The sequence below is a fragment of the Uloborus diversus genome, chromosome 3 (assembly GCF_026930045.1).
Source record: "Uloborus diversus isolate 005 chromosome 3, Udiv.v.3.1, whole genome shotgun sequence".
In the NCBI taxonomy this organism is placed as follows: domain Eukaryota; kingdom Metazoa; phylum Arthropoda; class Arachnida; order Araneae; family Uloboridae; genus Uloborus; species Uloborus diversus.
In genome coordinates, this window is record NC_072733.1 from 2,711,566 (window position 1) to 2,728,435 (window position 16,870).

The following is a 16,870-nucleotide window of genomic DNA, read 5'->3' on the forward strand; positions in this document are numbered from 1 at the left end:
GACATTCCCCACAAAATGCTGAGTAAATGCTTTTTAAAAAAAAATTTTATTATTTCAGAGAAGAAAATATCACATTTTGGGAAAACGCAGTTATTTTACGAAAAAAATAAAATAAAATAAAATATATTAATTTGAATTTTTGACATCTTGAATTCAAATTATGTTTTTCGCAATCACGAGCGTGTGTAGGCGCATGTGTGTGTTTGTGTAGGCGCATGTGTGTGGGTGCGTGTGTGTGTAAGTGTATGTATGTATGTGTGTGAGTGAGTGTTGTGTACGCTCGTGTGCGTGTAGGCGTTCGTGTGTGTGTGTAGGCGTTCGTGTGTGTCTGTATGTAGGCATGTGTGTTTGTGTCTGTGTGCAGGCATAAGTGTGTGTAGGAGTGTGTGAAGTCGTGTGCTTGTATGTGTGTGAGCGTGCGTGTGTGTAGGACATGAACGCCTCCGACCAGGAGAAGCGGATAGCTCAGGACCGGGGGACAGCCGCGCCTGGAGGACGGCGGGCGGTGGTGCTGCAAAGGCCCCTGGTCCAAGCTGAAAAAGGAACCGTAACATCAAAGACGGTCAAGTAAGAACAATAAGCAATCGTGATTGCTCAAAAAAAAGAATGTCGGGAAAAAATCTTAATTTCTCTTTCAAAAAGAAATATTGGCATTTAAATTTTTCAACAGCTTCAGATTATTTGCGGCGAATTGTGTGCCTCCTCCCACCAATCTTTTTTCTTTCATATATCCCCCTTCCCTTTTTTTTCATTTTTTCTATTAGTCCTCAAAATGTTTCTTCTCCAAAGCCCTTTCTCCAGCCAAAGTTATTACAGAGTATCTCAAATTTTGTCCCTTGGGCTTCACTTTCGCAAAATTTCCAAGGAAGATCTTCTAATCAACTAAATACATCGAAAATCGTTTAAAATTGCGTTTTTGGAGCTTCAGTTTTGAAAAATTGCAGTGTCCCTAACGTTACCAAATATGGTCTTACACTCATGTGTTTAAGACTTTAATTTTGGAACAAGGGCCTCCGACCCCCTTTCTCTAATAGCATCAAAGACTTAATATTTTGGTTTTGAAAACTACTATTTCGAAATATTTAAGTGGGAGAATCTTTTTTTTTTAATACCATGGAGTATTGCAGAAAAACTTCATTTTTAGGACTTCAATTTCGAAAAATTTCCAGGGGAGAGCTCCAGAACACCCCGTCCAGTAACAGCATCAAAAATTGTCCTCCGTAGTATTTTTGGAACTTCAATTATGAAAAGTTAAAGAGGTAGCGTGGGGAGATGGGGGGGGGGGGACGTATTTCTATCTGCTTTTCAAAAAATCGATTGGAGACAGTCTATGAGTCTTATTCCTAACCCAAACTATAAATTTGGACTTGAATCGCATTTATAAGACTAAAATTTCTAAAAATAGCCTTGGAGCCACACGTACCTTTCTTGCCTCTAAAATATCAACAAGAACTAAAACTGCGTTTTCAAAACTACTATTTCAAATTTTTTCTGGGGCGTGAATCCCATTCCAAACCAGAAGCTGGACTCACCCATTGCTTCCATTATCGACTTTCGTTTAAACCTTTTTCTGCAGTTTGAAATGCTAAGAATTGCCCATCCCCTAATCTTACTAAATATGGTTTACATCGCGTTTTTTAGACTTAAAAGTGTGTCCCGCCCTAAAATTATTTTCTGATTTCGCCACTGCCTTGTTACTTCGGAAATACCCCCCCCCCCCCAAATCCATGTTATTGTTGCACCCCCAAATATTTCGGCCTAAATCCGCCTATGCTAAACAATAATCTTCTAAGGACCTTTTACTTTGGGAACACTACTGATAAGCCACTGCTGAATACCCAGAATCACTTCCTTACTCAGGGTGGCGACAGATCAGGGAGATCAGGAAAAAGTCAGGGAACTTTATTAATCAGGGAAATATCAGGGAATTTCGGAAAAATAACAAAAAATCAGGAAAAATTGATTTTATGACGAAAGAAAATTTTTTTTTTGCTTTACAAAATTAAGTATCTGAATTCCCTACGCATTTTCTGCCAATTATCTGTTCAAAAAAAAAAGTAAAATTAATGAGGTGCGATTATACACTGCCTCATAAATTTACATCTTTTTTCCTCAACGTCAAAGTATTGAATCTTATTTATTAACCGCAGGATGAACTTCCTAAGATTGCTTCTGTGTCTGTTAGGTTGTTTATTTCACCTAGCTTGAAATTTTCTTTCATGCTTGCAATGTGACGTAAAATAAGCAACCATACAGGCAAAGAAGAAGCCTTCATTAACGCCTTAGCTCCTTTGCCTTTATTCCATTGTCTCGAAATGATTAGCGTACTGTAATCACGATTTCAAGAAGAAATCTTTGGTTATTGAATAAATACTGGTAAAAGCTTAAAAGCTATTACTTCTTCGTGTTTTTAATTTAATTGCTAAAATTGAACTTTCAATAAAAAAAAACTTAGATTTTTGCCGCTATACTATTTGCTGTCACCGCAGATTATAAAGGTTTTCTTTTCTTCAGACTTAAATGTTTCTTTTATTTTATAACCAAGTTGTAGTCTTCATTTATATATTTTGAAGTTGACTAATTGCTTTTTTTTTTCTGTTTTTTTTCTTGCATTTCAAAGTTGTTTCTTACAAAAGCAATCTAGGAGTTTTTCGTTAGATACTTAAATCATTTAAAATAGAGTCAACTTGTGCACTTAAGTAAATATCTTTATGTTTTATTGCTAAAATGCTGTATTTATTCATTAAAACCTATGTTCTTGATTAGAGAAACGCTCCCTATGAATGGATGTCAAATGGTTTCATCTGTTTTGCATAAATATGTCATAAGAATAACTACATTACTTCTATTCTTTCACTATTACTTGTTATTCTTGCAACAATTATTATACTGTTTGAAAATTTAGTTCAAAATTATTTCAATTACTTCTTCGTTCTACCATAAATACACATATGTTTTTAAGAGTGCTTTTAACTTTTCTTCTAATACATTCTTATGCTAAGTGGTTTCTAGAAGTAAAGTACTTTTTTAAAATTTTCTATTATCTTTCCATGTAGAAAAATTTAATGTACTCTTTTGTAGTTTTTTTTTTCCAAAAACAATTCACTTGATATGTTTTTTTTTTTTACCATTTTGTTAAAAAAAGTAGCATCTTTTTAAAAGGTATCTTTAGTTCATCAACTTCACACAATTTAACACGTTTAAAATACTGTATTTTATACAAACATACAATGGATTTCAAGTAGAGCAAAGGAAGGAAACCATTATCATTGGTAATGTAAATCAGGGAAATTTGGTGAACTTAATCAGGGAACTTTTTTTCACAGTTCCTGTCGCCACCCTGTTACTCCTTGCCTCAGGGTTTGCATCGCATCTTATTCAATAATGGGGGGCTGTTTATACTAGTTTCCAGCAAAGAATACTGGCTGTCATTCTTCCTCCTACGCCTTATCGCTTCATGACAAGGGAAGTGTTTCTTTGTCCCATTGACATGTGTTTTAAGATAATTCTAACTCTCTCTCCGGATAAACATTGTTAGCTCTGCATTTTATAATTTTTCATTTAAATTCAAGTTTTTAATAATGCTTTTAACCCTTCAAGCGGCCGTGACGTAAAATTCCTTCACCCAGCAATGTATTGAAGAGCGGCCGTGTCGAAAAATTTGGCCTTGAATATTCTGCTTCGAGAACGGCTGCGGCGTAAAATTCTATGGAAGAATATTCATGGCGAAATTTTTCGACACGGCCGCTCTTCGATACATCGCTGGGTGAAGGAATTTTACGTCACGGCCGCTTGAAGGGTTAACACAGACCTGCCATCTTTTGAAAATATAACTTCGAAGCAGAGTTTTGTGTGGAGGATTGGGGGAGGGGACACGTTTATTAACAAATGTAACAAACGCAGTAAGTTACGTTAGTAAAATCCAAAAAATCCCCCTCCCATTTTCAAAAACTGATAAATTTAATGGGGGGGGGGGATATAATCCAGATTTATTGAAAACTTTTTTAGTATTAGTTTATTACTAAAAGTTAAATTACTGTCATTCGTCTAAAAACGTTCTGACAGACAAAGCTAAAAATGTTCGGTGTGCATTTTTTAGAGAGAGAGAGCAGATGAAGCAGTAGTATGATAATTTTATTTTGTTGATTTTGAAGCAAAAGTTTGGAATATTAGTTAGCGCAAAAGCATTATTATCTAAATTATTAATAACATGAACAGTAAAGTTACAAAAAAAAGAAGAAAATCTTAGTTTTTGGATGGTAGTTTTCATAACGTTGTAGTTTAAAGCTGCAGTTCGCAGAAACTAAGATTTTTTCATAGTAGCTGGCAGCTCTGCTTTTACATTTTGGATTAGAATTATGCAGGTGCAGTGGAGCCCCACGAATCCATCGACCTAAAATCTGCGTCTTTTTTTTTGCGCTGCGAATTTATTTTTTATTTTAATATAATTTCAGTCTATTACAATCTAAATCGCGATTATTTGCTAAAACAGTTGTTTTTGCGCATAATTCTTGGATAATGCGTTCTGTTTTATTATTATGCATTAGAGGCTCGCCAAGCATTTTTGGTCCAAAAACTGGGCTAATATTTTTGCTCAGTATACTTTATATTGTGTACTACTGAAAAAATATGAAATATCAAAAGCCGAAAGCAGATGCCAAAAGATTGCTGCAGATTTGCACCAAAACGCTAAGATTTCACGTGACACTTGGCATCCAAGAAGCACAAAAATATAACAAAAATATGAAGAATTCAGTATGTAAAACCCAAATGTGGATGATTTTGACATTTCAATTGAAAACAAATGACCTTGAAGAAAAAACATCATTTGTAATAGGTTATCATTTTGTAGCATATAGGATTAGTGCAACCGTGACTCTTACCATTTGGTGCTTTCTAGCAGATTCTACCTATTACAAATGATACAAATGATGTGTTGCTTTAAGGTCATCCGCCATCTGTTCGTGGTCAAGCTTTACTAAGTGCTTTGAAACTGGTGCTGTTTATTGGTCTTTGTTTCCTTATTGTGGTGGTTAGTCCAAGAGTAATTATTACTTTTGGATTTAAAAGTTTTTAAAGTTAACAGCTAGTAATAGCTGAAAGAATTTGTTATCATAATTTTTTTTAAATGATTATAAACTATTGACTTATTCTAGGAAGTAATTCATGAATGTTTCGAAGTTTTTATTATTGTTATAGTAAAACATTTGAACTCAGGAATAACAGTAGGGGAAGGTGGCTCCTTCTGGCACTTTTTAGATAATGATTTTTATAAATGTAATTTTCTATTCAACTTTCTACAAACTTAGCTGAACATGTAATTTAGGCATTTTTGCTTCAATTAAATATTATTTCACCCCATTATTTCATCAAATTAAATTTTCATAGTAAATATTAGAAGGTTATTACAACGTCTTAGCCTGCCCCACTTGGTGGGGTACCTTGGGACACTAGCAAAACTTTTTAAAAAAACTTAAAAAAAAATACTAATCCCGATTGATTAAAAAATTTTTATTTACAAACTTACAGCCTATCAAATTTCATTAGGTTCCATATTCACTTTAAATTTACTTCTTATATACCATCTTAAGAGTTCTTTTACTCAATCCATATAATTTAGCAGCCTCTCTAATTGAAATGTTATTATTAAGAACATTTTCTGCTTCTGTTTCAAGAGCAGAAGCCTTTTTTTTTTTTTCAATTTTAGTTCATTTAAATCCTTCATCAAATTTATTAAGTACAATGAAGTAGGCTTTTTCTGTACTTAACACTGGTAGGACAGTGTCCCAACCTGCCCCACCACTGTGTGTCCCATCCTGCCTCACTTAGGTTATTATATATAAACTTTTTTAAAAGTTATGCTTAGCAGTACAAGACATTTTCTAACCTTTAAATTATTTATGGAAGGACATGTATAATTTCCCACCAGGCAATTATTTAAATTATTTTGTTTCCTACTTGCAAATTTCAATAATGAAACCATCTATTAATGCAACTTCGAACCTCTGAAAAAAAGAGAAAATTAGATCAGTACTTATCTCTTTATGTGAGAAATTCCGAAGTACACTGAAGAGTAGATCCTGCTGTCATCTATGATGTCCCAAGAAAGTTCCTTTCTGTTTACAAAACTGAAGCTGAAATTTACGGTATCCAATGGTGGACCATGTCTAGTGATGTAAAATACCCGGGTATTTATTTTTAGGGGTAAATACCTGGGTAAATACCCAAAATGGGTATTAATTTACCGGGGTATTTATTTCAAAAATTTATATTCAAATAAAATACTTTTCTGTATGTATTCCACTATGTATATATACAGAGTGTTTTGTTTTAATCTTCAAGACCTCTATTTTTGCAACCGTTAGTCCTAGATGCATACTTACAATTGCAAAAATGTTCAAAATCAGATGCAGACTTAAGGTATTGAAAATTTGAAGTAAAAATAAAAATGAGTAAAAAAATACAAATTTTAACTTTTTACATGGGCCCCAGATCCTCTGACTTATTGATATTTAGGGAAATAATATCCACTGAAAAACAATTACAAAAAAAGTTTGACATTAGTACGACCAATATTCACTGAGATATGAAACACAGCGTTTTGTAACTTACACCATTTTACACTCGCCGTCAGTAACATCTTTTGGGGGAAAATATAGCAGTTAATGAGTGTTTATATAAAATTATATGTGTGCAGAGTGATTTTTCAAATTGTTCAAGGTTTTGCAGCGTGTTTTGCGTATCACGGCATAACATTTGCATGAATTTTTGAGTAGAAATGAAAAATGTAATATACCTTGTGTTTTTTTACTTTGCCAACCTGTCATTATTCTGAAAGGGTAATAAGTTCTAATCTCATCTTCTGCATGGTCCCTTAAAACTTTCAAATGGAATATCTCCTTGAGTTTTCATTCCACAAATGTCAAGTTTTTTTGTGTCAGTAAGTTTTAAATTCATTTCGCTAAATATAAGTTAGGGGACCTAGAGCCGTATAAAAAGTTAAATTTTGTAGTTTTTGACTCATTTTTATTTTTGCTTCAAACTTCCAATATCTTTACTCTGCATCTGAATATTTTTGCAATTGGAAGTAAGCATCTAGGACTAACGGTTGCAAAAATAAAGGTCTTGCAGGTTAAAACGAAACACCTTGTATAACCAACTATATACAAAACAATAAATTTTTCCCTAAAATTTGTATTTTGATCACATATTTAAAGAATTATTGTGTGAAACAACTCAGCAATCTAATATGATATTCACATTAAATGTGTTGGATATGCCTAATCAATGTTAATAGCCAAATTTCACATATAAAAAGCAATTCTACAAAAAGTAAAAAGCTTAACTGGTTACAAAAAAAAAGCAAACATCTTCTTCAATTATGGCATTGAAAAGAAAGATTCTTTGGTTCGTGATATGTTTCTTTCATAATTTCATTAAGTCTTTCGATAAAAAATATTATAAACTGTGTAATACATATGTATGTATCAGTTTTACCAATTATTTCATATTTAGATTTTAAAAAAAAATTCTTATTCACTTTTTGCATTTTTTTTGTAAAATACCCAGTTTTTGGGTATTTACCCAGGCCTTGGGTAAATACCCGGGTAAATACCCAAAAAATATTTACCTACCCACTGGGTATTTACCCGATCCACATCACTAACCATGTCCCAAGGTGCCCCACCCTCCCCTATATATCCTATGACTATATTCACTAATGCTTTGAAAGGATAACATGCCTTTTATTTTTTAAAAAAATGCCCTTTTTTAAAAAACAGCACCCTGCCCTTTTTTAATCCTGGGGGAAGCGCTGAACTTCCATACCCCACTTATCCGCCTACTTAGTAATTTGATCTAAATCCTCTTGAAGCTGTTTTACTTGTTCCTCATTCTCTACGATTCCCATAACTTTAACATCATCAGCAAAACTATTTATGTTTCCAGAAATATATTCATCAATGTCATTCATAAAAATAATAAACAAGAGAGGCCCTAAAACTGATCCCTGAGGAACCCCGCTTAAAACATCACTCCATTGAGAATGATTTCTCCTGACAACTATTTCCTTCTAGTCAGCCAATTCCTAACCCAAAATAAAGTTTTCTTTCTATTCCTATATCAGAGCTAGTTCGCTGAGAAGTGCAACATGCAGTTATGAATTTTATATCTACCAAAGGGAGAATTAAATGTGCACAGCTCTGAGTTTGGTTTGTCTAATGATATGAAAGTGCTCATAGGGTAATTCCATGTCAAGTGATCCAAAGTTTTTTCATCACATTTTTGGATTTCTTTGAAATTTTGCTCAAAAAGAACCGGGGGTATACTCTAGATACGTCATATGCTCTCAAACATTTTTTAGACGTATTATGTATATGATGCATATACATATTGTGTATAATGGATTGCTGGGAGTATACACTCAGACAAATTGATCGGAACATCACTGAACAGAACACCACTGATTTGCAACTTTTTTTTTTTTTCGGAAAGTGGGATGGTAGAGTGAGGGGGGTTTGAGGCAATTTGGAATGAAGCTTAACAACATGAAAGGTTATGCTCAAAAGAAAACAAGCAATGAAGAAAAGTAAAAACAGCTGTTCTCCAGATGTTGTAGAAAGTTACGTGCAGACAGACATATGATCTGATGCTTTGATTTATTTGTAGTTTTGTGTGAAAAGAATGGAAAAACAGTAAAACAATATGGAGGAAACACAATTTCGCTATCATCTCGGGGCAAACTATGTCTTTCCTCCTTCCGAAAATGAGGGTTGGTGTTGGGGTGGGAGTAGGGAATGAAATGAATTATAACTTTCCTTATCAGATATTGAATTAAGTACACTTTTTTGAAGTTATGATCTAAAAAGAAACACTTGATCTGAAAAAAAAGAAAACACATGGGGTAAAAATAATTTTCAATTCAATCTCCAGGTAAAGCGTAATACTAGTATAGTGTTAATTGTATGTATGGGTAAGGGGGAGGGGTATATACTTCGTCTTGTTTTAAAGAAAATTTACCACATTTAAATAAGTTTACTATTCATTTTGTTTTATTTTTAACCGACTTCAAAAAGGAGGCGGTTATCAATTCATACCGTATGTATGTTTTTTTTTGTTTGTCCACTCATAGCGTCTCACCTAGTGAACGGATTTTGATGATTCTTTTTTTAATCGTTAGGGGATGGCTCAACTTAGGTCCCATTACTTTGTTTGACCATATTTGTTCTTTAAAAAAAGTTATGGGCAAAAATTAGTAAATTTTATGCAATTTCCCTTTTAAATGATTGAAATGATATTGTAGTGAAGTTCGCACTTTTCATCCGTGGATAACGGTGGCTCAGTGGTAGAATTCTCGCCTCCCACACGAGCGACCCGGCTTCAAATCCTGACTAGGACAAAGTGAAATATACTAAAATTTCGTTTCTACTGTTTCCCGTATTTTCTCAAATCTTCTATTAATTTCTGTATCTTTCCAAGTCTGGAAAGTTCCAGCACTTTCTCAAGTTGTATATAAGGAGATGTAACGTTCATTCGTGGTTCTGAATAAAGATCTCGAGTTGAGACTAACAAGTATTTGCTTCATTTGGCTTTCACATTGTCTTCGCTATCTTCATCTACGCGACAATAGGAAACTCATTCTTATAAAAGTTTGGTGCCATATAACAGTAACATTAATAGTAATTGTAATGATAATTTTGAATGAAGGCTTCTCTGAAACAAAAATCAAATTTCTTCAAGGGATATTTCGATAATGGGGAATCTGTCACTGTCGTCTCATTTTTGGCGTAAATAATTTTATTTTAGTAACCCTGCTGATTTATAGTAACCCTATGAGAATTATCAAAATCTTCCTTTCTTCAGTGCTATTGCTCCATAGTAGGGGTAAACCTAACCTAGAAGCGAGGTGATGCAGTGATTAGGATCTGCTTAGCCTTCACAATGCTACCATTAGGTTTAACTCAACTACTCTGTAGTATTTTTATCGTTATCATCTATGCCGATAACAGATGATCGGGGCTAAGTAAGAAAATACAGGATTGCATCATGAGCAACTTAGATGCTGTGGAATGTAAATTAGTTAGGAAAAATGTAATAATTAAATGGTTATAATTAAATTAACTACGCATGATTTCCAGAGAGGAACAAAGATAAGTTTTTAGTGCCAATCGCTTAAAGTTTAACGCTTGTCAATATTTTTTTTTTTTAGTATGGAGCATTTTTAAGAAAAAATGTAAAGTTTCGTGATGGTAACTTCTTATTATTTCTGAAATACCTACATTTACACTAAAAAGAATAAAATAAAAAAATTTTGAAAAAAAATAGAACCGACTTCAAAATTGCTCTAAAAAGTGAAAAATAATTTTATTCTTTAAACACCATCGATAATGCTTTTAAACATAATTTTTGAAGTTGGCGCAAAAACGATAGATAAAATCATTCACAGCCATAACTCAAATACAACTATAAATTTAACCAGGACCCGTTTCTTCACTATCACATACATTATGCATTGATGACAGCATATTTGAATAGCGATATTAATGTTTCGTTCGTAACTTTGGATGCTTTTCTGAAAAAAAAAATATGAACGAAGCATGGTTACACTGGATTTTACATTTTGTTTTTGCGCCAACTTCAAAAATTATGTTTAAAAGCATTATCGATGGTGTTTAAAGAATAAAATTATTTTTCACTTTTTAGAGCAATTTTGAAGTCGGTTCTATTTTTTTTTCAAAATTTTTTTATATTTTATATTTTTTTACATTTTGAAAACTAAAAATAAAAAAAAAGATTAAAAGTGGTGGTGCCGGAGGGGGGGGGGGCTTACCACCCTACAAGCTCATGCCAGTTCATTTCAAGCATAGTCATGTTTACTTACTACTCATTTGACCATCACCAGTAAGAGATATTATATGAAATTGATATTTAACTAATTGATATTTAACTAAATAGAATCTGAAAAATATTATTTCTTAAGTCAAATTTTATTCAAAAATTCATTAAAATATGATCCCATTGAGATCCGGACTTGAAATTTTGCACAAATCAAGATAAAATATACAAAAGTTTTTGGAACTTAAAAAAAAAAAAAAAATCATTATATGTTTTCTGAGAAATTTGAAATTTAAATTTTTAAAAATGAAAATTTTTACAAAATTAGTCATGTTGCATATCATACTAAACAGCAACTAATGTACCTTAAATTGCTTTTTACCAAATCGTTCTATCTATGCTTACGTTCGACGAACTCGACCGGTCGCTACCGGTTGGTTGATTACTTGACGGATATTGATCACATGCTTGAATCAACCAATCAATAGCTTAAAACGGTAACTGGTGCATTAACCAGTAGATCATAGAATGCTGTGGTTACTAATCGGTTATTTACCGGTTGACTGGCTGAGTTCGTCAAACGCAACCTATATTTGGTGCTGAGTTATCGTCCATTTTATGTTCAATTATCCATGAAAAAAGAGGGTTTTTCCAAAAATCAAAGTCTCATAAATAAAAAAATAAAAGAGATAAAAATCTAAAAATTTGAACCCTTGTCTACCTTGAAGGGTACAATCAATGAGCGAAATTTCAAAGAAATCCAAAAATGTCAGTGAAAAAATTTCTCAAATTTTGGATCACTTGACATGGAATGATTCCATTATTTTAACTCATAATTTTACTTTCTAAACATAATATCTCCCTTTTCACCACATAAAGAAAAATCCATGAGCTGTATAGAATTTTCAGGATTTTCTCTCAACTTCTAGAAATGGGAATATACATGATTTTTCCTGATTTTATTGATTTATCAGTTCGCCTCTCTGAAGTCGCATGAGAATGATCCTGTGTTTCAAGTAGGAATACATTTGATTTTAATTTATCATATGCTTTTTCATGTCTAAAGTATATAAATTTCTGTCCTTGAATATTCTGAAAAAGTCCTTGCACTTTTCTTGAATGAGAGAGAGAACTCTGTTTCTAATATATACTAATGATTAGCAGATCAAGTTCTTTTATCTCTACTATTTGCTCAATTTTGGAAAACTTTACTTTATAACTGGAATTTCAACTTATTTAATGTGTTCTCTTTAGGATAAAGTTTTCCTTGAAATCTATCATTTGAAAGACGAAAAGAGAACTGTGGTGCTCATTATGAGTTCAATGGAAATGGTATGTAAAAATATTAGATTAAAAAGAAACGGCTAAAGAACGATGTTAAAATTACAGTTTTATTATTTTCAGTTTCTGGTTTGAAATCTTATAGTTTCGTAGAGGACCTGGTACTTTTAAAAGCATTTTATTATTTTATTGTGTAGTATGAACCGGCTGTAGCTCGATTAAGACCAAACGGTCCCTATCGGGCCCTGCGCCTGCAGAGCCCCACTCCTAAAAATCTTTTTTGTTCCCCCTTTAGATAAATAAGAAAACAGGGTTCCCACTGGCCCACAAAAGCCTCTATTATGGCCCTATTTTCAAATATTGTTTGTAGGAGCCCCTCTAAAAGCCATATTTAGCTATCTATTTATCTATTTAAAGTAGATCAAAGGCCCTATTTTTTTGGATTTGACAAACCCTTCAACCTTTAATAAATGGCAAAGGCATTTGCTAAAAGGCTACAACTTAACTTATTGATAATTTGGAACATAGTCGACTTAACAAAGAATTTTGCTATTTATATGTATGCCCATTGTTAAAAAAGCATATGATTTGAAGACACAGGTCACTTTCACGAAGTTTCGAAAAGTGACCTTATAGCGAGGTTCGACAGTATACCTGTATGTTTCTATGTATGTGTTTATAAGCAAAATTCTTTTCACCTTGAAAAGTTTCTTGTTGCAACACTGGCATGAACTGAAAATGTGCCTTAAAAATTGCCATATGTGAGTCCCTATTTTTACTTCCTTTTACAAAGTAAAGGAAGTATTGTATTCGTGAAAAAAGTTTAACTCAAGAATAGGGCTACATTTCCATTTTGCTCGCCCCCGAATGAATGTTGATTTTCTTTCAACCCAACCATGCGTTGGATATAAGTCTAAGAACGTATAGACACCCGAAACATCCATTTTGACGATCCCCGAATTAATTACAACGAGTTTTCTCTTGACGTCTGTATGTGCGTATGTATCTCGCATAACTCGAAAATGGTATGTCCTAGAAAGTTGAAATTTGCTATGCAGACTCCTAGTGGGGTCTAGTTGTGCACATCCTCATTTGATTGCATTCGGATGTTCCTAAGGGGGTCTTTTACACCTTTTTGGGAGGAAATCGTTAATATCGCGTTGTAAATTCAAGTGGTGTTATAGTTTGGCAAAAACTTGGCGCTGTACCGTCAAGCTTCTGGTCACCAAGTTTTTTTTTGCCAACTTGGCAACAAAAAAAAAAAATTGCCGTTTTTTCTTTCTTTCTTTCTTTTTTTTAAAATTTGGTTTCATTTTGGCCTCTATTGGCGATATTTAGAGAGTTAACCATTGAATCACATTGAAATGTCCAATATTAGGAAAATGAACCTGTATAAAACATTTTTTTGCTTCAGTTTGCAACAAACTTGGGGTAAAAATTTAACGTGTTTCTTTGCTTACTCCAATTCACTACTATTTATCATTAAATTGGTGTAAAAGGAAGTCATGTGATGCACACATCAGCTCGTTTAATCTGCTGGAAAGACTTTTTTATATTTAATCTGGGTGTATGGAGCTACTTTGAGTCCGATTAATGGAGTAGGGGAGGTTTCTAGAGCTTTTAGCCTCTCTTTTTAATTTAGCAAAATATCTTTCCAAAACTATTAGTCACAAAAAAATTTCTGTAAGAAAAAATTAAAACATGTCCACACACACACACAGGTGAACATTTTAAAACGGTTTCCCAACCTGTGGGTCGCGACATTATCTCTGCATTTAAAAATCTATCATTGAATAATTAAAAAATTTAAATACATTGGAGGAAAATAGCATCATTTTAGTGTGTAGCGGATTTTTGAAGTAGCTAAAATGTATAAGCTGAAATCTCACTACGTACAAATAGAATTGATTTTATTTGAGTTCTAAAATATTGCACATTATACTTAACAAAAAGTTAGGAAATAAACTCAAAGTGATGGCAAGCAACTCGCTTGCGTGTTGCAACAAGGTTTATGTACTTCTACGTGATGCCAAATTTACATAATCTGGCGTTGCCACATACTCCCCCTGCAGTCGGTAAGGTATCATAAATGAAACCGGACTACAGGGCGAGATATTCTTCCAGACTTTGTGACAGTATTTTTTAACGGTTCTGAACTTGAAAGCTCAGAATCAAAAAGAGCAGGTTTGAGTTGATCTATAGAAACAGAAGATTTTTTTCCATCTATGTCCAGATGAAATACTTTATCATTTCTGGAAATTACTTTGTAAGGACCAACGTAATGGGGCTCCAGGGGTTTACGCACATGATCATCTCGTATAAAGACATGAGTTGTAGTTGACAAGTCTTTAAACACAAAAGTAGAATCTTTTACATGACGAGAAGCTGGAGCAGGTGTAAGTTTTCTCATATGTTGCCGCAGGAGATCTACAAAAACCAGTTGAGGGATACGTGGATAGGAATGGAAAAAAAATTCTCCTGGTAGTGTGAGAGGTTGACCATATAGAAGCTCAGCAGGCGAAACACCAAGATCTTTTTTTACACTTGAATGGATCCCAAGCTATGGTATGCGGTCTGGTCTTTCATAGGAAATGCTTCCGGCTATCTGGAGTAACGGTCAATGCAAGTAAGTAGATAGTAGTTTCCGCCAGCAGGTGTAAGCAGGCCAACATGTATGTGTGTGTATGAATTTGTGTGTGTATATGTTTCTGTGTGTGTGTGTAGTTGTGTATGTATGTGCGTGTGTGTAGGATATGGATGCAACCTGGAGACAACTTTCGCTATATCAGCAGCATCGTGAGGAGCCGGTCGACGGTGATGCTGCAGAGGATGCTGGCGGGAAAATAAAATGATAGCACACCAAAAACAGTCAAATGAAAGCAATAAGCAGTCGTGATTGCTCAATAAAATACATTGTTCTTTCTTTATGTGCTGTAATTTTCAAAGCAAATTTCTGATTTGTTCATTTTGGGAAAACTCAGTCATCTTGACCATTTCACTTTGTCCCACATTCCCCTATTTAGTACACTTGAGAATATACTGGCAATTTATAATTTTGGTAGAGTGCCTATGCTTGATGTATTTCGCTTCCATCAGTTATTTTCACCTCAGAAATAATAAAATTGATGAGGTCTGTCTCAGAGGTAAGATTCACGGAGGTGAGGAATTTTCCTTTCATATAGGCCTAATGCATACATTTTTCAGGGAAATATTTTTTTTTTCTTCGTTGCTACAATCTGCTCATTTTAAGCATATGGAAATATGTTGACTTCTTTTTTTTTTACATTAATTTACATCCCTGAAGTTCAAGTTCACGGAGGTGAGAAGTCTCAATAACCACACTGAGTTTTTAAAGCAAATTCCAGCTTGTTTTTGACAAAAATCTCACAACTTCTTTCTTGCTCAAAATAAACAATGGGGCTTGCTTGTATTATGGAAAATAAAATTTTATGTCATTATTGCCCGTGTTAATGAGGAATGGCATTTTGTGTTTAGGTAACGGAGTTGAGAATTTATTGTGTCACATGACTCCTTACCCTACTGAAAAGAAATTAAAACACAATATTAAAAAATTTAATATACTTAAACAATTAGTATTTGAGAGACTTGTGAAAGGAGTAATAAATAATTAAGTATGTAATTTTAATTAAACATGTTATTAAGCAGCATAAACAGTCACACAAGGTGTGTGACATGCCACAGAGGTGAGAATTCTCATATTGTGAACCAAATATATACTGAAATAAAAATTATTATTAAAAATTGTTGGCAGGTTTAAATAGATATATTTTTGATAAAATTAAAAAGCATTGTTAAAGGAATTGTTCCTTAAAGTTTTTTTTAATAAAAGGCATGTGACAGAAATGTTACACATTTTGACGTATGACCCTTATGTATTTTATCTCACCACTACCAAACAGGGATATTTTGGTCTCGTCACTCCGAATTACACTGTCCCTTTTTTCCATTTGTCCAGTTTCAACCTTTGTTTCAGAGACAGAAATGAAAAAATACTACCACAAGGGATCCCCAAACCCTTCCTTCTCATGGATAGTCTAAAATTGACTTTAGTTTCAAAAAAAAAAAAAAAAATCTGGAATTAATCTCTAACTCTATTGTTTTGAAACATAAACTTAAATTACGTTTTTAACACCTCAATATAAAAAACTTTCAAAGAATCACTGAATCTCTTAACGTCACAAAAGATAGTCTAAAATTGAGCCTTCAAGTCTTTGATTTTGAAAGTTTTCCACCAGGAGATCACCTATTTCCCTTCCCTTTTCATGATCAAACATTCCCTATAATCGGGAAGACAATTTCAGAAAAGAAATTCTGAAAAGAGCCCCCAATTCCCTATCATTACCAAAATTAGCCTTAACTTATCTCAAATTTTTAAAATAATTTGGTAGGTAGGGAACCCCTCTCCTTTCCTATAATTTTCCAAAAGAAAAGAACAATTTTGCTATTTCAGACTTCGGTTTTGAAAATTCTTCCGGGGCCCTTGGGCAGTTTATCTAACCTCCAATGCAGCTCCCCCCCCCCCGGAGCCTCATTTTTGTACTAAAACTACTTTTTTGAACTTTACATTTCAAAAAATTTCCAGAATGCGATCTGCCATCCCTGCAACTACGTTTGACTTCTGATGCAACTATAAAATGTACTTCAAGCTCCTAAAATTTCATGCTTCCGGTCTAATAAAATTTTTCATAACCTTGACCACAACATGGCAATTCTTATCAAAAAGCTGATCCACCAT

At 33.5% G+C, this 16,870-nt stretch overlaps 1 protein-coding gene across 1 annotated transcript in view; it reads left to right on the plus strand.

Annotated features, from left to right (window-relative positions):
- Nucleotides 1–16,870, plus strand: part of LOC129218455 (uncharacterized) — a 66,651-nt gene that overhangs the window by 14,805 nt on the left and 34,976 nt on the right. Inside the window, exon 2 of the mRNA XM_054852730.1 lies at nt 12,088–12,165. Coding sequence (XP_054708705.1) covers nt 12,148–12,165 — 18 coding nt within the window. The 5' untranslated portion in view covers nt 12,088–12,147. The remainder of the gene's footprint in view (nt 1–12,087; nt 12,166–16,870) is intronic.